The 24580-nt window shown below is 45.5% G+C and overlaps 1 protein-coding gene across 1 annotated transcript in view; it reads left to right on the forward strand.

Annotated features, from left to right (window-relative positions):
• Window positions 1-18456, forward strand: part of HMCES (5-hydroxymethylcytosine binding, ES cell specific) — a 19030-nt gene extending 574 nt beyond the window's left edge. Inside the window, exons 2-7 of the mRNA XM_040358956.1 lie at window positions 4362-4573; window positions 8573-8716; window positions 10324-10443; window positions 12539-12699; window positions 17539-17731; window positions 17819-18456. Of these exons, the coding sequence (XP_040214890.1) occupies window positions 4385-4573; window positions 8573-8716; window positions 10324-10443; window positions 12539-12699; window positions 17539-17731; window positions 17819-18022 (1011 nt within the window). The 5' untranslated portion in view covers window positions 4362-4384 and the 3' untranslated portion in view covers window positions 18023-18456. The remainder of the gene's footprint in view (window positions 1-4361; window positions 4574-8572; window positions 8717-10323; window positions 10444-12538; window positions 12700-17538; window positions 17732-17818) is intronic.
• Window positions 18457-24580: the final 6124 nt, after the last annotated feature.

The following is a 24580-nucleotide window of genomic DNA, read 5'->3' on the forward strand; positions in this document are numbered from 1 at the left end:
GGCTGTGTGCAGCTCTGAGGAGGACTACAAGTCCCAGCATACCGGGCTGTGTGCGGCTCTGAGGACTACAAGTCCCAGCATACCGGGCTGTGTGCGGCTCTGAGGAGGACTACAAGTCCCAGCATACCGGGCTGTGTGCGGCTCTGAGGACTACAAGTCCCAGCATACCGGTGCAGTGCAGCCTTGCATGCTGGGACTTGTAGTCTTCCTCTGTAGTGCAGCCTTGCATGCTGGGACATGTAGTCCTCCATAGTACATTGCAGCCTTGCATGCTGGGACTTGTAGTGCAGTACAGCCTTGCATGCTGGGACGTGTAGTCCTCCATAGTACATTGCAGCCTTGCATGCTGGGACGTGTAGTCCTCCATAGTACATTGCAGCCTTGCATGCTGGGACTTGTAGTCTTCCTCTGTAGTACAGCCTTGCATGCTGGGACGTGTAGTCCTCTGTAGTACAGTGCAGTCTTGCATGCTGGGACTTGTAGTCCTCCATAGTGAAGTGCAGCCTTGCATGCTGGGACTTGTAGTTTTCCTCTGTAGTACAGCCTTGCATGCTGGGACTTGTAGTGCAGTACAGCCTTGCATGCTGGGACTTGTAGTGCAGTACAGCCTTGCATGCTGGGACTTGTAGTTCTCCATAGTACAGCGCAGCCTTGCATGCTGGGACATGTAGTCCTCCATAGTATAGTGCAGCCTTGCATGCTGGGACTTGTAGTCCTCCATTGTATAGTCCAGCCTTGCATGCTGGGACTTGTAGTCCTCCGTAGTACAGTACAGCCTTGCATGCTGGGACTTGTAGTCCTCCATAGTACATTGCAGCCTTGCATGCTGGGACGTGTAGTCCTCCATAGTACATTGCAGCCTTGCATGCTGGGACTTGTAGTCTTCCTCTGTAGTACAGCCTTGCATGCTGGGACGTGTAGTCCTCTGTAGTACAGTGCAGTCTTGCATGCTGGGACTTGTAGTCCTCCATAGTACAGCGCAACCTTGCATGCTGGGACTTGTAGTCTTCCTCTGTAGTACAGCCTTGCATGCTGGGACGTGTAGTCCTCTGTAGTACAGTGCAGTCTTGCATGCTGGGACTTGTAGTCCTCCATAGTGAAGTGCAGCCTTGCATGCTGGGACTTGTAGTTTTCCTCTGTAGTACAGCCTTGCATGCTGGGACTTGTAGTGCAGTACAGCCTTGCATGCTGGGACTTGTAGTGCAGTACAGCCTTGCATGCTGGGACTTGTAGTTCTCCATAGTACAGCGCAGCCTTGCATGCTGGGACATGTAGTCCTCCATAGTATAGTGCAGCCTTGCATGCTGGGACTTGTAGTCCTCCATTGTATAGTCCAGCCTTGCATGCTGGGACTTGTAGTCCTCCGTAGTACAGTACAGCCTTGCATGCTGGGACTTGTAGTCCTCCATAGTACATTGCAGCCTTGCATGCTGGGACGTGTAGTCCTCCATAGTACATTGCAGCCTTGCATGCTGGGACTTGTAGTCTTCCTCTGTAGTACAGCCTTGCATGCTGGGACGTGTAGTCCTCTGTAGTACAGTGCAGTCTTGCATGCTGGGACTTGTAGTCCTCCATAGTACAGCGCAACCTTGCATGCTGGGACTTGTAGTCTTCCTCTGTAGTACAGCCTTGCATGCTGGGACGTGTAGTCCTCTGTAGTACAGTGCAGTCTTGCATGCTGGGACTTGTAGTCCTCCATAGTACAGCGCAACCTTGCATGCTGGGATTTGTAGTCCTCTGCACTACAGTGCAGTCTTGCATGCTGGCACTTGTAGTCCTCCATAGTACAGTGCAGCCTTGCATGCTGGCACTTGTAGTCCTCTGTAGTATAGTGCAGCCTTGCATGCTGGGATTTGTAGTCCTCTGTAGTACAGTCTTGCATGCTGGGACTTGTAGTCCTCCTGTAGTACAGTATAGCCTTGCATGCTGGCACTTGTAGTCCTCCTCTGTAGTGCAGTACAGCCTTGCATGCTGGGACTTGTAGTCCTCCTCTGTAGTGCAGTACAGCCGTGCAAGAACTTAGACCTACTCCCCATCCAAAACAATAACAACAAAAAGTTGTATCTGTACATACACTGTAAATCCTACACCCGGTTGCTGTAGACAACGCCCCTTTTTCCTCCTGGTTTATAGGGATGTCGTGTGAAGTGCCGCTGGGGGGTTCTGGCCCTCTGCCCCTGATGTTGTTTATTTCATTCAGCTTGCTGTGTCTCAGCTGTGTCCCCGGGGGGGGGGGGGGGGGGGTTGAAGCTGCATTTAAAAAGAAACAATGTTTCCTGTAATGATTTAAAAATATTTGCAGTATTGCAAAAACCGATACAATGTTGCCGGCCTGTGTACAGCATACATACCCCTTTCAGTTGTCAGTGCTGTGATAGTGTGAGTAACAATTACTCCGGCATGCAACACTGTACCTGCGTTTGTTTTATATATTTATTTTCGCACAGCTTTCTTTTGTTAGTATTTATCCGCTTAGCGACCGTCCCACGTACATTTACTGTGGCATGGCGGCCTCTCTGTGCCAGATTATTTACCTAGTACGTGATCTGACACCTGCGGGTCTGGGGCACCCCACGCCGCCGGTGACTCGCTCCCACAGTGATTGGACACAGCGGGAGTCAATCGGCGGATCCGGCGGACTCGATGTCTGCCGGAACACAAGCAGAACCTAAATCGGCCTGTATAAACAAGGCAGGTCGCCGTTCTCTGAGGGGAATGTACTGATCCTGCATTTCTGCAATGCAGGGACACAGATCTTTGCCTCCCCCCCCCAGTCAAAGCACCCTCCCCAACAGAGAGTAAGCACAACTTAGGCATACGCTTAACCCTTTTTATCGCCCGGATGTTAACCCCTTCCCTGCCAGTGTCATTAGTACAGTGACAGTGCATATATTTTTTTAGCGCTGATCACTGTATTGGTGTCACTGGTCCCCAAAAAGTGTCGGTTAGTGTCTGCCGCAATGGCACAGTCCTGCTATAACTCACTGATAGGCACCAAGAAAATAATAATGACATATCCCATAGTTTGTAGACAAAATAACTTTTGCGCAAACCAATCAATATACGCTTATTGGGATTTTTTTTTTTTTACCAAAAATATATAGCAGAATACAAATTGGCCTAAACTGATAAATAAATTCGATTTTTTTTTTTTTTATATTGGGTATTTTATAGCAGAAAGCAAAAAGTGTGTATGTATGTATGTATGTATGTATGTATGTGTATGTGTATATATATATTAGTATTTATCGGCGTATACCGCGCACTTTTTTGCCCTGAAAATCAGGGCAAAATCGTGGGTGCGTGATATACGCCGATACCCGCTTTCCCGCTCCGAGTTTGAATACTGCGCCGGCATATACCGAGCGCAGTACACTCGTGTATAGTCGGGCAGTCTCGCGCTGACGTCCTGGACGTACAGGACGTCAGCGCGAAAGTAGCCGAGCCTGCCCGACCATACACGAGTGTACTGCGCTCGGTATATGCCGGCGCAGTATTCAAACTCGGCGGGGAGGACGCCGCAGAAGGACGCCGGACCCGACGAAGAGGACACCCGACGAGGCCGCCGCGCAAGACACCAAACTGTAAGTACAAAAATCTTTTTTTTTTCACAGGAATTTCGGGGCAAATTTAGGGGTGCGCGCTATACGCGGGAGCACGCTATACCCCAATAAATACGGTAATTACATTTTTGAATATTTTTTTCCTTTTTTTAAAGCTCTATTTGTGGGGGGAAAAAAGGACACACATTTTATTTCTGTACAGTGTCGTATGACCGCGCAATTGTCAGTTAAAGTAACGCAGCGCTGTATTGCAAAAAATGGCCTGGTCATTAATTTTTTTTTTTTTTAAATAACAAACATGTAATACTTACCTCCACTGTGCAGCTCGTTTTGCACAGAGTGGCCCCGGATTCGTGTCTTCTGGGGTCCCTCGGCAGCTGTCTCGGCTCCTCCTCGCAAAAGCTTTCTACCATCATGCGAGCTCGCATGGTGGAAAGCTTTTGCAAGCGCCCTCCCGTGATACAGCGGCGGGCATAGCCGCTGACTGTATCACTTGGCGCGCCGCATCATCCGCTGTGATTGACAGCAGCGCCAGCCAATGGCTGCGCTGCTATCAATCCGTCCAGCCTAGCCAATCAACGGCCAGGCTGGGAACCGAAGACCATCACGTGGACGCGCGCGGGACTTTCGAGGGGTCAGGTAAGTAAAACGAGGGTTCGGGGGGGGCGGTACCATCGGATGTTTTTTCACCTTTTGGCATAAGATGCATTAAAGTGGAAAAAAACATTTACCTTTACAACCCCTTTAATTTGTTGATAAATCATGCGCAGTCGTCATTCTTTTTCTTTTTTTTCTCAGGTCTCTGTAAGGCTGCAGCAAAGATGTGCGGACGCACAGCCTGTACCCTGGCACCGGACGACGTCGGCAAAGCTTGTGAATATCAAAACAAACAGGGAGAAAGAAAGCGTCCTGGGTGGCGGGACGGCGATTCTGACAAGTACAAGCCGTCGTACAACAAATGTCCCCAGTCTAACAGCCCCGTCCTCCTGTCCTTGAAGCATTTTCAGAAGGTGATCCTTATCAATAATGTTATGATTTATAAAGAAGAAGTAAACCCTGCAAAAGCATAATGGGCTAGTATGCATAGCATACTAGCCCATTATGTGGCACTTACCTGAAAACCTACTCCAAGGGCCAGATTCACGTAGAATCGCGGCGGTGTAACGTATCGTAGATACGTTACACCGCCGCAAGTTTTCATCGCAAGTGCCTGATTCACAAAGCACTTGCGATGAAAACTACGCCCCGCGGCCTCCGGCGCAAGGCGGGCCAATTCAAATGGGCGTGTGCCATTTAAATTAGGCGCGCTCCCGCGCCGGACCTGCTGCGCATGCTCCGTTTCCTAACTCCCGCCGTGACGTAATTTTTGTCGAACGGCGACGCGCGTAGCGTACTCCCAGACGTGTTACGCAAACGACGTTAAATTTTAAATTTCGACGCGGGAACGACGACCATACTTTAGACAGCAATACGATTGCTGACTAAAGTTCGGGCACCTAAAACGACGACTAACTTTGCGACGGGAAACTAGACTAGCGGCGACGTAGCGAACGCGAAAATCCGTCGGGAATCCGCCGTAACTCCTGATTTGCATACCCGACGCTGGTTTACGACGCAAACTCCCCCCAGCGGCGGCCGCGGTACTGCATCCTAAGATCCGACAGTGTAAAACTATTACACCTGTCGGATCTTAGGGATATCTATGCGTAACTGGTTCTATGAATCAGTCGCATAGATAGAAACAGAGATACGACGGCGTATCAGGAGAAACGCCGTCGTATCCCTTTTGTGAATCTGGCCCCAAATACCCAAAGCCAAATACAGGTCCAAAAGAGATCGAAGATTTGCAGTCCAGGGACCTCGGCTGTGGAATGCGCTACCAACTACCATCCGATTAGAGTCGGACCACTGGGCCTTCAGGAGAAGGATTAAAACCCATCTCTTCTGAGGTCAACAGGTTTTTCCTTACCCATGGAATGGAAACAGCGCCCAGAGGCGATTCAGTTCGCAGGTGTTGCGCTTTACAAGTTTTTCACTCACTCAAAACAAAGCCTTGCGATGTCCACGCTGGTGGAAGCATCCATCTTTGCCCCATTTCCTTCTGGGGCCGTGGATGCTGGGGAAGAAACGGCACGGAGGGGCCGTTTCTTCACTGCGCATGCGCCGATGACGTCAAGGTAAATATCTCCTAAACCAGGGGTCTTCAAACTATGGCCCTCCAGCTGTTCAGGAACTACAATTCCCATCATGCCCAGTCATGTCTGTGAATCTCAGAGTTTTGCAATGCTTCATGGGATGTGTAGTTCCGCAACAGCTGGAGGGCTGTAGTTTGAGGATCCCTGTCCTAAACGGCGCACGTTTAGATGTTTTCAGTACATATAGGTAAGCCTTATTGTAGGCTTACCTATATGTAAACATGTCTCGGTAGGGTGGGGGGGGGGGCTTACAACCAAACACATTATGAATGTTAGATTGTGGCCATTGAGAGCTCCCCTTGTCAGGTTCTGTAGCCGGCTTACCAGCTGTTCTCGGGTTTAAAAATAATAAGGCCAGTGCTAAGTTTGTTGTATGGTTTCGGTAAACCGCAACCGCAGGGACAGACATGACACAGCTGGTTTCAGAATGAAAATGCAGCTGTTTTTTCAATTTTTTTAAACCGTTGTTTAAAACATGGAGTGGACTGCTATTGCTGGGTCGTGGTCCTGGAACAAGTATCCGCTGATGTCACAACTACTGATCTGCATGCTTGTTCTCAGTACGGTAAGTGACTCATAATATTTAGGTTAGAGAACCGGTATGACAGCCAGGGACCTGTAGAATGGAATCTGACCGTAGCAGAAATTGCACTGCTGACAGCTGAGGCTACCAACCGCCCCTTGCCCTTTTGCCTAAGATTAAAGGGGTTGTAAAGGTAAAAAAAAAAAAAAAAAAAAAATCCCTAAATAGCTTCCTTTACCTTAGTGCAGTCCTCCTTCACTTACCTCATCCTTCCATTTTGCTTTTAAATGTCTATATTTCTTCTGAGAAATCCTCACTTCCTGTTCTTCTGTCTGTAACTCCACACAGTAATGCAAGGCTTTCTCCCTGGTGTGGAGAAAGCTTCTTGAGGGGGAAGGGGGCTAGCAGGAGTGTCAGGACGCCCACTAACACACAGCTCCTTTCTCTATCTGCAAAATAGAGAGTGTCCTGACTTGCCTGCTCGCCCCTCCCCCCTCAAGAGGCTTTCTCCACACCAGGGAGAAAGCCTTGCATTACTGTGTGGAGTTACAGACAGAAGAACAGGAAGTGAGGATTTCTCAGAAGAAATAAGGACATTTAAAAGCAAAATGGAAGGATGAGGTAAGTGAAGGAGGACGGCACTAAGGCAAAGGACATATCATCATCTTTGCAAATGTGTGCGTAAGCCATAGAGCCGCGCCGCGGCACGCTGGTATCTGTGGTACCTAACGCTAACTAATGAGTGTCCCCACAGTGGAGGCACATGCATGCCTTATAACACTCTCATCCTCCTCTCCTCCTCCATCAGAGACAAAGAAGAAATTCTTCTAGTGCTCTCTGTTTGAAAGCTATAGGTACAGTAAATATCTCCAAAACATGCACCATTTAGGAGATACTTACTTTAGATGCAGCCATGGCGATGTCAACGGCATATGCGCTTTGAAGGAACGGCATACTGGTGCGGTTTCTTCAGAGCCACGCCATAAACGGTGAGCGCAGGAGTGGCGTCATCTCTGGCTCGACTGCTCATATCGCCGAAGCCCCCGCGAACTAGGAAGACAGACCAGGTGAAGATGGAAGCGCCTTTAGCGGTGGCACATTATGACTTTCATAGCCTCCTTTGCTTCTGTCTGTGCTGGGCTTCTGGGAACTATAAAACACCTTCCTTGTGTGTTGGAGAAGAGAAGGGGAAGGGTGTTTGGTCCTAAAACACTATGGGCCAGATTCTCGTAGTTCTGCGGCGGCGTACCGTATCCGATTTACGTTACGGCGCCGCAACTTAGACGGGCAAGTGCTGTATTCTCAAAGCACTTGCTCCGTAAGTTGCGACGGCGTAGCGTAAATCGGCCGGCGTAAGCCCGCCTAATTCAAATTTGGATCAGGGGGGCATGTTTTATGTAAATGTTCTGTGACCCGACGTGACTGACGTTTTTCACGAACGGCGCATGCGGCGTCTGTGGAAATCTCCCAGTGTGCATTGCTCCTAATACGCCGCAAGGACGTATTGGTTTTGACGTGGACGTAAATTACGTCCAGCCCCATTCACGGACGAGTTACGCAAACGACGCAAAATTTTGATGCGGGAACGACGGCCATACTTAACATTGTTACGCCGCACTTATGCCACTATATAGCAGGGGCAACGATACGCCGGAAAAAGCCTAAAGTAAACGGCATAACTTTACTGCGTCGTCCGGGCGTACGTTCGGGAATTCGCGTATCTACCGAATTTGCATGCTCGACGCGGAATTCGACGGAAGCGCCACCTAGCAGCCAGCGTAAAAATGCAGTTACGATCCGACGGCGTAAGAGACTTACGCCTGTCGGATCTAACAGCTATCTATGCGTAACTGATTCTAAGAATCGGGCGCATAGATACGACGGCGCAACACAGAGATACGACGGCGTATCTCGGTTGTGAATCTCGGCCTATCTGTCCCAGGGTGACAACACTCTTCTATAGGTACAGTGAGTGAGCTTTGTGCTCCTAGGACTGGAAGAACATTACTTGCAGGATTACAGGGTGAAATAAAAGAAAACAAGGAGGAAAAATAAAAATGATTGCAGTTGGCACATCTAAGGACTGGTAGGTTGCCATCTGTAAAATATTTGTACTTGGGTTTAGATACACTTTACAGTAAACCATTGGGTACGTCTAACGTTGGCACATTATCAGTCTCTTCTGGCTAGAATGCGCCGATTACCGATTGATTTTACTTGTTCCCTGGCATTGCTCTTTGAACTCCTTCTTGAACTAATGACATAATCGTGATTTATTTTTCTGCCTGTAGGATGCCGACTCATCAGAGCGAGTTCTTGCCGCCATGCGCTGGGGTCTTATCCCTTCCTGGTTCACCGAAACCGACCCCTCCAAAATGCAGTACAACACCAGCAACTGCCGCAGCGACACCATGGCTGAGAAAACCTTGTACAAGGTCAGAATTCTTTCGTTTTTCTTTGTAGTTTTTTTTTCTGTGTGTGTCCGTCGTTCTCTTGGAGAAGGCTGGAGATTTGTCTTTAACCACTTAACGACCGCCCACTGTATATATACGTCCTCTTTTTAAAGCTGAATATCTCGGTAACGGCAGCAGCTGCTGCCAGAACCGGGATATCCACCTTTACAGTGGGCGGCCGTGTAAACGATAACGGCAGTCTCCGCGGCGGATTCGCCGCGAGATCGCCGTTATCGGTGGCGGGAGAGGGGCCCCCCCCCCCTCCCGCCGCTTTTCCGCGCCCTCCGCCGCTTACCGTAGCCGTCGGTAGCGGCGGAGGAGATCGGATGTTGCCGCCTGGAGAGTGAGGACTTGAGTGAGGGAAAGATGGCCCCCACCTGTCCTCATAGCTCTGCTGGGCGGAAGTGACGCCTCTTAAAGAGACAATTTTTTTGTAATTTTTTTAAATGACAAATTTTTCTTTTTTTTTTTTTTTTCTTGCTTTGAAGCCTAAATATGAGATCTGAGGTCTTTTTGACCCCAGATCTCATATTTAAGAGGACCTGTCATGCTTGTTTCTATTACAAGGGATGTTTACATTCCTTGTAATAGGAATAAAAGTGATCATTTTTTTATTTTTTTTATTTCAGTGTAAAAGATAATAAAATTAATAAAAATAAATAAGAAAACAAAAAAAAAAATGTTTTAAAGCGCCCCGTCCCGACGAGCTTGCGTGCAGAAGCGAACGCATATGCGAGTAGCGCCGCCATATGAAAACGGTATTCAAACCACACAAGTGAGGTATCGCCGCGATCGTTAGAGCGAGAGCAATAATTATAGCCCTAGAGCTACTCTGTAGCTCAAAAAATGCAATCTATAGAATTTTTTAAACGTCGCCTATCAAGATTTTTAAGGGTCAAAGTTTGACACCATGCCACGAGCGGGCGCAATTTTAAAGCGTGACATGTTGGGTATCATTTTACTCGGCGTAACATTATCTTTCACAATATATAAAAAAATTGGGCCAAATTTATTGTTGTCTTATTTTTTAATTCAAAAAAGTGAATTTTTTCCCAAAAAAGTGCGCTTGTAAGACCGCTGCGCAAATACGGTGTGACAAAAAGTATTGCGATGACCGCCATTTTATTCTCTAGGGTGTTAGAAAAAAAAAAAGATATAATTTTTGGGGGTTTTAAGTAATTTTCTAGCAAAAAAAACAGTTTTAGTCTTTTAAATCCCGAATCTGAAAAACAGGCTCGGGGCTTAAGTGGTTAAAAAGAGAACAAATAGAGGGGCTATTTCAGGACTTTGTAGGCACAGTAACAGACCGCCTACAAAGTCCTAAAATAGCCCCTCTATTTGTTCTCTTTTTATAACTTCCTATGAGGACACGGCACGTGTTATATTTGGATGTATCCACAGTGTCACTCTGTGATATGATACATGTGTCCTAATATCTTTTCGTGTGGATCTTTCACTACTTGTCTTATTTATGTGGTAGGAGGGAAAGGGGGTGACTCCCTAATTGGTGATAAGCACCCCTGCGATCTGATTAGTTTAGAAAAGGTGTTCAGGATGCAGTCTCTAATTTTCTAGATGTCTCTTCACAGGGGCCGCTCTTTAAAGGAAAGCGCTGTGTGATTCTAGCAGATGGATTCTTTGAGTGGAGAAGGCAGGATGGTGAAAAACAGCCATATTATATATATTTCCCACCAATTAAAGCCGAACAGGTATCTACCCGGAATCACTAAATTACCTTGTTACCTTCTGCTTCTGTGATTCTCTATGCACTGCAGGTATATTGTGGCTGATGAGGGGGACTAATGGTCCAGCTGGGTGCTGTTCATAGCCTCTGAACACATCACAGCACCCTTCGTCTGTACTCCACTTGAGCGCTCAATTCTGATGCAAAGAGTGGGCAAGCTCTTGGGAGCAGTTATGCAATTTTAAAAATTTGCTTTGATGGTTGGGTGTCAGTTTGGAGGAGTATGCACTCTTAGGCAGGTTGCAGTTGCACAAAGACCTCCCTGGATAATGCCTGCACGTGATGCCTAGCTTCCATGATTAAAAAAACTCCTCCCTGGAGTTTGAATGTTCTCCCTGTGCCTGCATGGGTTTCCTCCGGGTACTCCGGTTTCCTCCCACACTCCAAACATATGCTGGTAGGTTCATTGGCTTTTGTCTAGCTTGGCCCTAGTATGTGCCCCTGTCAGGAGCATTGCGCCCCGGGGGATCAGGCACAAGTCTTACCCCTTCAAGGTTGTGATTGGCCGAAACCACAAGGACGTCGCTCCTGTGCATGAGCGCGGGAGCCGCCAGTCACGGCATGACCTCCTTTAGAAACGCCACTTGTGCCACACAGGCGCACTTTAGAAACGGCGATCATGGTGTTTCTAAAGGAGGTCATGCCGTGACTGGCGGCTTATGCGCGGGAGTGACGTCCTCTCGGTTCCGGCCAATCGCAGCGCCGGAGCCATGATGACGTCACTCCCACATACCTCCCTAGGGAGGAAACCGCTAAATGATGCTGGACGCCTTCCAGCCAGGTAATGAAGCGGGCTCTATATGACTTGCTTTAGCACCTAATATACAAAGTGAGAAGCTCACAGCGTGCAGTGAAATTAGAATAAGCCATATCAGTATAGGAGAGGAGCCTGAAGGGAAGGCTGGAGTTCAGCTTTAAACATTGGCAAATGTTCCTGTCCTTCCTTATTCTACTAAATATGTGTTCCTGTCTTCTGGAGTTTGACTTTAACCCCTTAACGCCCGCCGCACGACTATTTACGTCCGCACAATGGCACGGACAGGCAGAAGGACGTATATATACGTCCTTGCCCTTGCGCGGGTCGGGGGTCCGATCAGGACCCCCCCCCCGCGGCGGGCGGATTCCCTTGGGGATCCGGGACGACGGCGCGGCTATTCGTTTATAGCCGCTCCGTCGCGATCGCTCCCCGGAGCTGAAGAACGGAGAGAGCCGTATGTAAACACAGCTTCCCCGTGCTTCACTGTGGCGGCGCATCGATCGTGTCATCCCCTTTATAGGGGAGACACAATCGATGACGTCAGACCTACAGCCACACCCCCCTACTGTTGTAAACACACACTAGGTGAAGCCTAAAATGTTCAGCGCCCCCTGTGGTTAACTCCCAAACTGCAACTGTCATTTTCACAATAAAGAATGCAATTTAAATGCATTTTTTGCTGTGAAAATGACAATGGTCCCAAAAATGTGTCAAAATTGTCCGAAGTGTCCGCCATAATGTCGCAGTCACGAAAAAAATCACTGATCGCCGCCATTAGTAGTAAAAAAAAAAATTTATAAAAATGCAATAAAACTATCCCCTATTTTGTAAACGCTATAAATTTTGCGCAAACCAATCGATAAACGCTTATTGCGATTTTTTTTTTTTTTTACCAAAAATAGGTAGAAGAATACGTATCGGCCTAAACTAAGGAAAAATTTTTTTTTTATATATTTTGGGGGATATTTATTACAGCAAAAAGTAAAAAATATTGCATTTTTTTCAAAATTGTCGCTCTATTTTTGTTTATAGCGCAAAAAATAAAAACCGCAGAGGTGATCAAATACCACCAAAAGAAAGCTCTATTTGTGGGGGAAAAAAGGACATCAATTTTGTTTGGGAGCCACATCGCACGAGCGCGCAATTGTCTGTTAAAGCGACGCAGTGCCGAATTGTAAAAACGCCTTTGGCCATTTAGCAGCATATTGGTCCGGGGCTTAAGTGGTTAAGGTGCTAACAACTTAGACATTACTTCCATAAAACAAGTGTGACTGATGGTTCTTGTTTTGCACTCTCCTTGTAGCCTTCAGATGAGAAGAGTTCTACTGATGGTGGTGGCAGCAGATTACTCACTATGGCTGGACTGTTTGACTGCTGGGAGCCACCCAACGGAGGGGAGCCTCTGTATTCCTACACAGTAATTACAGTGGACGCATCCAAGGCCATGAACTGGATACATGACCGGCAAGTATAAAAACCCGAAATGAGTAGGCCTTGTGTATAGTCCATGTGAATTGTGGAAAGCTTATATAAGCACAGATGATGCTGATTGATTTTTCATTGTCCAGTTACCAGGCCACTGTCATGTGGGTGGGGCAGTGATGTCACCCACCAGGGTGTGCGCTATCACCAAAGCTTACCCAGGATGACCTCCTGCATCAAGGGAGCGTGGCTGGCTGAGAATACATTGCTGGCAGGGCTGATCTACCACTACCGTGTCTCTTTTTTTTTTTTCCTTCTAAATTCCATGTTTCCTATGTACCAATATAGCATTAAAGTGGAGTTCCGCCCAAAAATTTAACTTCCGCTTTTCGGAAATCCTCCCCCCCCCCCCCCCCCCCCCCCTCCGGTATCACATTTGGCACCTTTCGGGGGGAGGGGGAGCAGATACCCGTCTAATCCGGGTATTTGCTCCCACTTCCGAGCATAGATCGCCGCAGGCTCACAGTGATCTACGCCATGTCAGGCCCCTCCCGCTGTCTTCTGGGAGACACACAGGTCCAGCAGAAGACAGCAGGGACCAGTGGGACTTGCGCATGCACAGTAGGGAACCAGGCTGTGAAGCCGCAGGGTTTCACTTCCTGATTCCCTTACCGAAGATGACGGCGCCTCCACCCAAGAGCCAAGGGACAGATCGGCTTTGGGGGCAGATATCATGGGCGCCCTGGCAGGTAAGTGTCCATATTTTAAAAGTCAGCGGCTGCAGTATTTGTAGCTGCTGACTTTTAAAAAAAAAAAAATTGGGCGGAACTCCGCTTCATTGTACTTATTTTGCAAAAATAAAAGCTTTCCATTAATTCTACTCCAGCTTCCCTAACTCTTCTTCATAGCTGTTTAAACACACTGCTCCATTACTTCTGCCTTACTTCCTGACTATAGGTCATGACACAGGAAGAAGTTGATGACCAGCTGATCTCATTAGCACACACCCTGTTTTATCTACCTTCAGCTGGTCAACCCCTTCCTGTGTCATAACCTAAAGTCTGTCCAGGAAGTAAGACAGAAGTAATGGAGCAGTGTGTTTTAAACGCCTATGAAGAGAGTGAGGTAAACTGGGTAGAATTAACCGTGGCTACAAATTGACACATAGAGCTGCGGTTCGGATGCCCCCATAGCAAGCATTCGACAGAAGGGATGGGCCAGGAGAGCCAGCGAGGGACCTGAGAAGAGGAGGATCGGGGGCTGCTCTGTGCTAAACCTCTGCATAGAGCAGGTAAGTATAACATGTTTGTTATTTTTAAAGAAGAAGAGGAAGAAAAAAACAAAACAAGAGACTTTAGTACTGTATCACTTTAATTCCTCTCTTACATATTCCTGACACTAATTAGAACTGAAGTTGTGGCTTGGAGAAGCTACAAAACGTCTTCATCATTACAGAATGAGTCCAGCTAAATGTGACTGAATATTATGATCTATAATGATTACCATTCTTACAAATGTTCTCAGTCCAGTGAATGGAAAGTCTCTTCTTATCTAGAGATGTCCGGAGCCTCTGCCGTCTGCAAGGAGTAATCAATGTCCATTACCACAGAGCAGTGATGGAAAGCTGGTACAGAACAGAATAAAATGTTTTTTACCACCTCGATTCATATCTGAAAACTCCAATTTGCGGTTTTGTGGGCAGAGCAGATTCATACATTTAGTGATCCGCCACTCTCGGGAGAAAGTGATGAGCCGTTTTTGTTTCTATAGCCTTTCTCTGTGTTCCTCTGGTGGAGGTCTTCCGCTGTGTTCGCCTCTCCTGTTGACTCAGTGCTCAGTGAAGCGGATCATCTCTCTTCCTCCATCCAGCCGGCTGAACTCTTGTAACAACCACAGTGCCTGTGACTCCTCCTCCTCTTCTATAACACTACTGACATTAAAAACACAGAGCTCTAAAAAACAAACCAAAAAAAAAACGAATTCTGTATAGAAGATGGCAGAATGTACCACAACCTCACTTCATTTCAGTGTCTTCTCCTTGCAGAGTGTTGTCTGAGCACAACACCTGGAAAAGCTGAATGCCCAGTTAAAGTGGATGTAAATTTTTTTTTTTTATGTCTTAATGTAGAGTATAAGATTTCCTATCATCTGTGCCCAGTCTTGCCACACAGTTAATCCAGCTCTGAGCAATCCTCTTTTATTGTTCAGTGAAATACAACAGACAAAACCAGACAACCAAAGTCCTTTCTTCTGAAAAAAAGTGCACAATTCACATCCCCTCCCCTGTGTTTTGATTAAATGTTTTCAAAATATGGTTACAGTTGCGGTTCAGTGCCATGAGAAAATGCAACGGCCATCAGAATATACATAGAGCTGGAGGGAAGAGGGGAGGGGGATGTGAATTGAGCACTTTTTACAGAAGCTGTGCTTGTCTGCAAGCTAGTGCACGAGATATGTAAATAACCTGTCACTCAAGCAAGGACTTTGGTTTTTATCTGGAAGTCTGTTTTATTTCCCTGAAAAAATAAAAAGAGGATTGCTCAGAGCTGGATTAACTCTGTGTGGCAAGACTGGGCACAGATGATAAAAAATCTTATTCTCTCCGCTATACCGTCGTATTTACCGCGATATTCGGGCGCTAGCGGTGAGGTTTTAACCCCCGCTAGCGTCCAAAAAAGGGTTAATTACCGCGGTTTCCCATTGATTTCAATGGGAAGGCGCTCTATAGGAGCGGTAAACACCCCGCTCCTATACCGCTCCAAAGATGCGGCTAGCAGGACTTTTGGAGCGGTCCTGCTACTGCACCGCTTCAGTGTGAAAGCCTTCATGCGGTATAGCAGCGCTATTTTTAGCGTTGTACCGCATGAAAAACGCCTCAATGTGAAAGGGGTCTTAGGGACATTTTCCACAGCCCCGCCATGCACTGCAGCGTCCCAAACACATTACAATCCCCTCTTCAGCTAAAAAAAATGCTTCTGTGTCATTCAATACATGTAGGTGTCGACTGCCTGTCTGCAAAAGCTCAATGTAGATGACCCCTCCCCCATCCAGGATAAATTACAAGCATTCTCTCAAAGTCAAGTGCGCCAGCTTCTTTAAAGACCATGCATGCGCAGTGGCTGAGCTCACAGAGGGGAGATCGTGCAATGCTCTGTCTGTGAATGAGCCGGAACCCTCAATCCTTTGGTGTTGGGCAGGGGCGTTGCTAGGTCTACAAAAGATCTGGGGCTAGAGCCCATAGCAGCGAAGTAAAGAAAGTCATACGCTTGGTCGGGGCATACACATGTATAGAATATATGTGCATGTGTGTTTTTTTTTATATATCTATGTGTGTGTGTGTGTGTGTGTGTGTGTGTGTGTGTATATATATATATATATATATATATATATATATACCGAGGAACCTTGGATTACGAGCATATTCCGTTCCAGGAGAATGCTCGTAATCCAAAGCACTTGCATATCAAAGCAAGTTTCCCCATAGAATTTAATGGAAACGAAAATAATTTGTTCCGCATTGACTTCTATGGCATGCAATACCGCATGTGGCCAGAGGTGGGGGGGGGGCGCCAGAGAGCCTCAGAAATACTCAGGGACAGCTCGGCTGAACTTGGAAACCCTTTGAAAGGCTCGGGAACAGAGTATTTCCTGCTCGGCTCCGGCGCCCACGCACCTCTGGCCAAATGCGGTACTGCATACCACAAAGGCTTGAATCCTGCTTGTTTTGCAAAACAAATACTCGCAAACAGAGTCAGGATTAAAAAAAAAAAAAATGCTTGTATTGCGAAACGCTCGTTAACCGCGCAATCCAAAGTTTCACTGTGTGTGTATGTATATCTATATATGTGTGTGTGTGTGTATATGTATATGTGTGTGTGTGTGTATGTATGTGTGTGTATATATATATATATATATATATATATATATATATATATATATATATATATATATATATATATATATATATATATATATATCCAGATTCAGGTAGATGTGCCTAACTTTAGGCAGGCGTAGCGTATGAAGTTAGAGAGGCAAGTACAGTATTCACAAACAACTTGCGTAGTGTAAATGTGCCAGCGTAAGCACGCCTAATTCAAATGTGGAAGAGGTGGTCGTGTTTTGTGTAAATTAAGCATGACCCCACGTACATGACGTTTTGAACGAACGGCGCATGCGCCGTCCGTGGACCTAACCCAGTGCGCATGCTCCAAATTACGCCGCAAAGACTTATTGGTTTCGACGTGAACGTAAATTACGGCCAGCCCTATTCACGGACGACTTACGCAAACGACGTAAAAATTGAAAGATTTGACGCGGTTTCCGACGTCCATACTTAACATTGGCTGCGCCATCTTTTTGGTGGATTATCTTTACGCCTGAAAACGCCTTACGTAAACGGCGTATCTTTACTGCGACGGGCGTGCGTACATTCGTGAATAGGCGTATCTCGCTGATTTACGTTTTCTAGGCGTAAATCAGCGTACACGCCCCTAGCGGCCAGCGTAAATAGACAGCTAAGATACGACGGCGCCGGCGGTCGTATCTTAGCACCATTTAAGCGTATCTCAATTTGAGAATACGCTTAAATATATACAATGGCGCAAATTCGGAGTTACAACGGCGTATCTACTAATACGCCGGCGTAACTATACCTGGATCTGCCTAATAATGTATGTATATGTATTGCATCAGGGTCCCCATAGAGCCGTTCCTTACATCAGGGAATTAAAGACAGGCACAGCCAGGAAACTATCATTTTCAGGGGGCCAAGGACAGCAGCCTTTCCATTTCTTGAATTGCATATCTTATTTTGTTTATAGTTACTTCTCTTGTAATGTACGGTTGTCTCATGTCTCCTGTCACCTGCTTTGTTTGCAGAATGCCGGCTATACTGGATGGAGACGAGGAGATCCAGAAATGGTTGGATTTTGGGGAGGTGCCTCCCAAAGAAGCACTTAAACTCATTCACCCCACTGAAAACGTCACCTACCACCCCGTGTCCACCGTAGTGAACAACTCCCGCAACAACGCCCCGGAATGCATCGTTCCCATCGTTCTGAAACCCAAAAAGGTCATTATGTAACCAAGATGTTCTTTGTGTTCTGAGATGTTACTTTTTTTTTATCTTCTCTCATACATAGTTATTTTCCCCGCCCAGGAGCCGGCACTCAGCACCAGCAGTAAGAAGATGTTGGAATGGCTGCAGAGTAAATCTCCAAAAAAAGAAGAGTCGGGAGGAGGTCTGCTGAAGTCCCCAAAACTTTCTCAGTTTGCGGTGTCACCAAAAAAGACCAGCGCGGGGTTAATGCACCAGTGGCTGAAGAAAGAAGGGGAGCCTTCTCCGAAGAGGGTGAAGAGATGATGGCGCAGATGGCGTGCTACAATTCGCGCAATGGCTGTTCCCGTCAACAAGCATTATGCTGTCTTTGCCAGCAGTTTTCCCGTTTTTTATTTACTTCCGTTCTTTGGAAATAAAACAATCCGATTGGTCGGGTTACTCTGCTTCCCATTTTGCAGAAATGGTACCAGGATTGTAAACAGAATTTTACACAAACTTTGAAAACAAAGTGTCCTTATCCTCTGTCATCTTACCCACCCCCCCTCCAGAGATGAATACTGGCTTCAATCCAACGGCCGTTGCCTCCGGTTTTTACATCCAGCTCTGCAAATGTTCGCTGTCCTGCTACACCTGGAAATCTGTCTAATGTGCATTTATCAACCAACCAGGCCAGACTAAGGGCTCTTTCACACTGAGTGCCTGTACAGGTCCGTCTGTCGTTTTTTTTTTGCAGGCCTGTACGGGCGCTCCGTGCTCCTCTATGGAGCCGCGGATGTCAGCGGTGACATGCCCGCTGACATCCGACCCGCCAAAGTGTGACAGAGGAAAAACCTACTTTTCCTTCCGTCATCGGATCGGATGAACATGGACATACGGTCCGTGTTCATCCGATCCCCCCCATAGGGGGAGCGGAGAAAAGACAGGGCGGTCCCTGCACAGTGTGCGGGGACCGCCCTGTCATCCGCCGGCTCAGCGGGGATCAACGGAGCGATCCCCGCTGAGCAAGCGGAGGTGCACAGGGCGGATCATTACTGATCCGCCCAGTGTGAAAGAGGCCTAATAGTGCCACATCCCTACTAGTAGTATAAATTGTAATGTATGCAAAGGATACTAATGCACAAACCACAAGGGTGAAGGAATAACTAACACTAAACAAGTAGCTGCCAACATAAGAGCCGGTTCACACTGGGGCGACTCAGCCGCCTGACAAGTCGCGTCCCATTCTATTCACCAGAACTGTTCTAATAGGAGCGACGCAAGTCGCTCCGACTTAGAAAAAGGTTCTTGTACGACTTCGGGGGGCGACTTGCATTGACTTCTATACAGAAGTAATTTTGCAAGTCGCCTCTGAAGTCGTCTTCAGGTCGCCTTGACGAGTCGCCCCTGAAGTCGTGCCGCCCCAGTGTGAACCGGCTCTAAAGGTGTTCTCACACTGAACGTAAATGGTGAAAAATAGGGAATATGGCGCTTACTAAACTAAATAAATACATTTAAAATGATTATAAATAAATTACATCAATGAGTCCTGTGTAAATATGTGCAAACAATAAATGTGCAAAAATTGCAAATGACAAATATAAATAAACAAGTGCAAATAACAAAAAAAGTGTCACAAATCACAATTGTGCAAAAAATAACAAATAAACTTCCTGGATTGTCATTTGCACTTTATTTGTTATTTTTGCACACTTTTTTTTTGCTATTTGCAATAGTTTATTTGTATTTGTCATTTGCAATTTTTGCACATACTTACACAGGACTCATTGATTTATAATAATTGTAAATTGATTTATTTAGTTTAGTAAGCGCCATATTCCCTATTTTCACCAGTATAAATTGTAAGATTATTGGCTGGGTGGAAATTCCCACATGAACAAAGATAAAAACCTGAAATGACATGTTTATTTATATAATTGAAAAGCACAGTCGTGGTAGACCAGATAAAACGGAAAATATCATGATTTGTATATCCAACAAAGTTATACCACCATAAGGAATCATGAGCAGGCAATAAGATGCCACATATGATAAACTGACGCGTTTCTATTTTCTATTTCATGAGTCAATATGGTGGTGAATTCTGAAATATAGATGAATATAGATATCAAAATCATAAAAACAGCAATAATGTTATTTAAAAAAAATACATTACATAAGGATGCTTTTGAGTGTCCTTATGTAATGCAGTTTTAAAAAAAATTATATATATATATATATATATATATATATATATATATATATATATATATATATATATATATAATTGTAAATAAATAAAAAAAACGCATTACATAAGGACACTCACAAGCATCCTTATGTAATGCATTTTTTTTTTAAATAACATTATTGCTGTTTTTATGATTTTGATGTCTATATTCATCTATATTTCAGAATTCACCACATTGACCCACTGATGAAGATCTATATTAATTAAAGGGGTTGTAAAGGTACAATTTTTGTTTTTCCTAAATATCTTCCTTTACCTTAGTGCAGTCCTCCTTCACTTACCTCATCCTTCCATTTTGCTTTTAAATGTCCTTATTTCTTCTGAGAAATCCTCACTTCCTGTTCTTCTGTCTGTAACTCCACACAGTAATGCGAGGCTTTCTCCCTGGTGTGGAGTGTCGTGCTCGCCCCCTCCCTTGGACTACAGGAGAGTCAGGACGCCCACTAACGCACAGCTCCTTTCTCTATCTGCAACGTAGAGGGCTTCCTGACTCTCCTGTAGTCCAAGGGAGGGGGCGAGCACGACACTCCACACCAGGGAGAAAGCCTCGCATTACTGTGTGGAGTTACAGACAGAAGAACAGGAAGTGAGGATTTCTCAGAAGAAATAAGGACATTTAAAAGCAAAATGGAAGGATGAGGAAAGTGAAGGAGGACTGCACTAAGGTAAAGGAAGCTATTTAGGGGGAAAAAATTGTACATTTACAACCCCTTTAAGAATCGAAACGCGTCAATTTATTTATCATATATGGCAGCTATTCTTGTCTGCTCATGATTCCTTATGGTGGTTTAACGCAGTGGTCATCAACCCCCGTCCTCAGGACTCACTAACAGGCCAGGTTTGCAAGATAACTGAAATACATCACAGGTGATATAATTTGCTGCTCAGTGATTGCAGTATTCTAGTCTGCATCTCCCCAAGGTAATACCTAAAACCTGGCCTGTTAGTGGGCCCTGAGGACAGGAGTTGATGACCACTGGTTTAAGGTAAGTATCAGCTTTTTTTGTTTCATCTCGTCTATCATGACCGTGTTTTTTAGTTATGTACATATAAAATATGTAATTTTATGTTTTTATATTTTATGTGGATATTTCTATAGTGCCTAAAAAAAAAAAAATTCCCATCCGATTAATTACATTTTTGTTGCTGTGTAATGTGCAAGCATGGACGCGACAGTGAAGACTTTCACTGCTGAATGTAAACAAACAGCTGAACCACTTCTGTTTAGATCAAGGTAGGTCAGTAATGGATCTGTGGAGGGGGAGGGTAAGTTAGGTTTGTATTAAAGTGCATTTAACCTTTAACTACTTGCTGACCAGCCAACATTGTTATACGGCCATAGCTATATGGCGGTCGCTTTAAGGGGTATAGGGGACGGCGCGCCCGCTGTGCAACGTTGGAGCCGCTGCGCTTGGCCTGCGTCCTTGATGTGCCTGCAGGCGACCCGCGATCGCTTCCTGAAGAGAGAACGGGGATCTTCCGGTCCTTAAGTGGTTAACCTTGGCTGTCCAAGAACCTTTCACTATGGCCCCTTTCACATTGCGGCGTTTTTCATGCGGTACAGCGCTAAAAATAGCGCTGCTATACCGCATGAAAAATCATGCCCTGCAGGCTTCAATGTGAAAGCCCGAAGGCTTTCACACTGAAGTGGTGCGGTAGCAGGAACGCTCCAAAAGTCCTGCTAGCCGCATCTTTCGAGCGGTGTGTTTACCGCGCCTACCCATTGAAATCAATAGGAAACCGCGGTAATACCGGCCGCTAGCGGGGGTTAAAACCTCACCGCTAGCGCCCGAATATCGCGGTAAATACGACGGTATATCGGCGCTACAAATAACGCGGCTATACCGTCACCGCGGCTCCACGCCTCAATGTGAAAGAGGTCTAATAGTTTGTATCCTTTTATGGATGTTTAATAAAGATCTAGTTTATGTTTATTATCTGTTTAATAAAGATTCGGTTTATATTGATTATAACGTCCTCTGCTCTGTTTTTCATCTTGTGTTTTTTTTTTTTTATCTGATCCAGTGCATAAAGATTTGGTTGGGTATTTTTCTTGTTACCAGTAATGTGATGTATCTCAGATTAAGCCCAGGTTCACACTGGGTACGATTTGGTACGATTTGAAATCGCATCTCAAATCGGCGGCATTTGCCGGCAATGGCACTGTCCTAATCGGTGCGGCGCTGCACCAATTTCAAAAAGTAGTTCCTGTACTACTCTTTGCGATTTCGGGCCGCGATTTACATTGAACCCTGCACAGATGTCTCTTAAATCGCAGCAAAATCGCAGCTGTAAAATCGCAGCAAATTCGCAGCAGTGTGAACCTAGCCTAAAGGAAACCTTTCTGTAGCTGTATGCTACATTCTTGAAGTTCAGTCATTCCAACAGCAGCTCTGCTCCAACCTCCCAGCAGTGACTCAGCAGCTCAGCTCACCTCTCCTCTCCCCAGCAGTCGCTCAGCTGTGTATCTTGCTGCCTCCTCCCATCAATGAATCGGCAGCTCAGCTCACCCTAATATGTAGAAGAATACGTATCGGCCTAAACTGAGGAAAAAAATAAATTTTTTATATCTTTTTTAGGAATATTTATTATCTCCCGACTCACCTGTGCGATCGGTAAGTCGGTGACGGGAACGGCCGGCCCCGGATGTTGATCACAAAGATTTCCGGCAGGCCAGATGGTTGCCGGAGCCTCTATGATCGTCGGAGGCCGGGCGCGATGTTATGACGTCACGCCCGGCCTCTGCATTAAAAAAAAAAACGGCGCCACTTTGGCTGTGAATCGGTGTTCGTTTTTTTTTAGGCTTCCCAGATGTGAGATGTGGGGTCTTATTGACCCCCCCCCCCCCATATCTCACTGTAAAGAGGATCTGTCATGCCATATTGCTATTACATTGTAATAGGAATAAAAGTGATCAAAACTTTTTATTTTTTTTAAGTGTAAAAAAAAAAATAAGGAAAATTAACAATAAAATTTGTATTTATTTTTTTAAAGTGCCTCTGCCCCCGTGTGCTCGCACAGAGCGCATACGCAAGTCCCGCCCACGTATGAAAACGGTGTTAAAACCACACATGTGAGGCGTCGCCGCAAACTTAAGAGCGAGAGCAATAATTCTAGCCCTAGACCTCCTCTGTAACTCAAAAAATGTAACCAGTAAAAAAAATGAAAGCGTCGCCTATGGAGATTTTTAAGTACCAAAGTTTGGCGCCATTCCACGAGCGTGTGCAATTTTGAAGCGTGACATGTTAGGTATCTATTTACTCGGCGTAACTTCATCTTTCACATTATACAAAAAGATTGGGCCAACTTTACTGTTTTGTGTTTTTTAAGCATGAAACTGTTTTTTTTTTTTTTCCCCCAAAAAAAGTGTTTGAAAAATTGCTGCGCAAATACCGTGCAAGATAAAAAGTTGCAATGACCGCCATTGTATTCTCTAGGGTCTCTGCTAAAAAAATATATATAGTGTTTGGGGGTTCTATGTAATGTTCTAGCCAAAAAAATGATCTTTCCATGTAGAAACGAAGTGTCAGAATTGGCCCGGGCCTGAAGTGGTTAAAGTGGAGTTCCAGCTGCAAAAAAAGTCAGCAGCTACAAGTACTGTGGCTGCTGACTTTAAATAAAGACACTGACCTGTCCAGGGAGCCCATGATGTTGCCCCCCCCCCCCCGAGGCCGATTCATTCACCGACTTCAGGTGCAAGGGCCGCCATTCCAACTAAGGGAAATCGGGAAAGTGGAGCATTCAGGCTTCACAGTCGGTTTCCTACTGCGCATGCGCAAGTTGCGCGGCGCTCTGTGAATGGCCAGCTTGTCTTCTGCGACACACACATAGGTCCCAGAAGGCAGCGGGGGGAGAAGGAGGAAGGGCTCGCCGCAGAAGAGGACGTGACGTACTGCGCCGCGGCCGGGCTTTGACGGAAGTAAATTTATTCTTTCTAAAATGGTAGATAAGAAAAAAATTAACAATAAAAAAAAAAAAAATAGATATCCAAAAGGGGTGGAGTTTAAGACCACCTTGTAAAAGTGGGTGGAACTCCGCTTTAATGTCCTAAATTTATTTATTAATCCAATTAATTATTTCACCAATAAATCTATAATTAATTAATGTAATAATTATTAAGTGTAAAATTAATTAATGTAAAATCTATAAATAAACAAAAAATAAAAGGAACCTGATAAAAGACATAAAATCGATTTTACGTGAATTCATTTTACATTGTTATATTTAATAATCATTACATTTATTCATTAATTATACATTTATTGATGAATAAATTAATTAGTTAAATAAATAAATAATAATTTTTATTTCTTTTTTTTTTTTTTTGCTACAGAATGGCTTTATAGTATTAATTACATAAATATGATTGGTTAATATTTATGTAAAGAAAAATTCTATAGCTTTCCTTTAACATAGAAAAAAAAAATAGTGCCCCCCCCCCCCCTCTGCAGTATTCTGCCCTCCCCACCCCCATCCATGCAGACTCAGGACCAGCGGATGACCCCCATGCAGCCCGTCTGATCGCCCTCTGCAGGAGGGAGCCTCTCTACTCATCAGCAAGAGGGCGTGTCTATGCAAATTACGGATGGCAATTCGGACGAATTAGAAGAGGGGAACGTAAGGGGGGGCGGGCC

The sequence above is a fragment of the Rana temporaria genome, chromosome 7, assembly GCF_905171775.1.
Source record: "Rana temporaria chromosome 7, aRanTem1.1, whole genome shotgun sequence".
Lineage (NCBI taxonomy): Eukaryota > Metazoa > Chordata > Amphibia > Anura > Ranidae > Rana > Rana temporaria.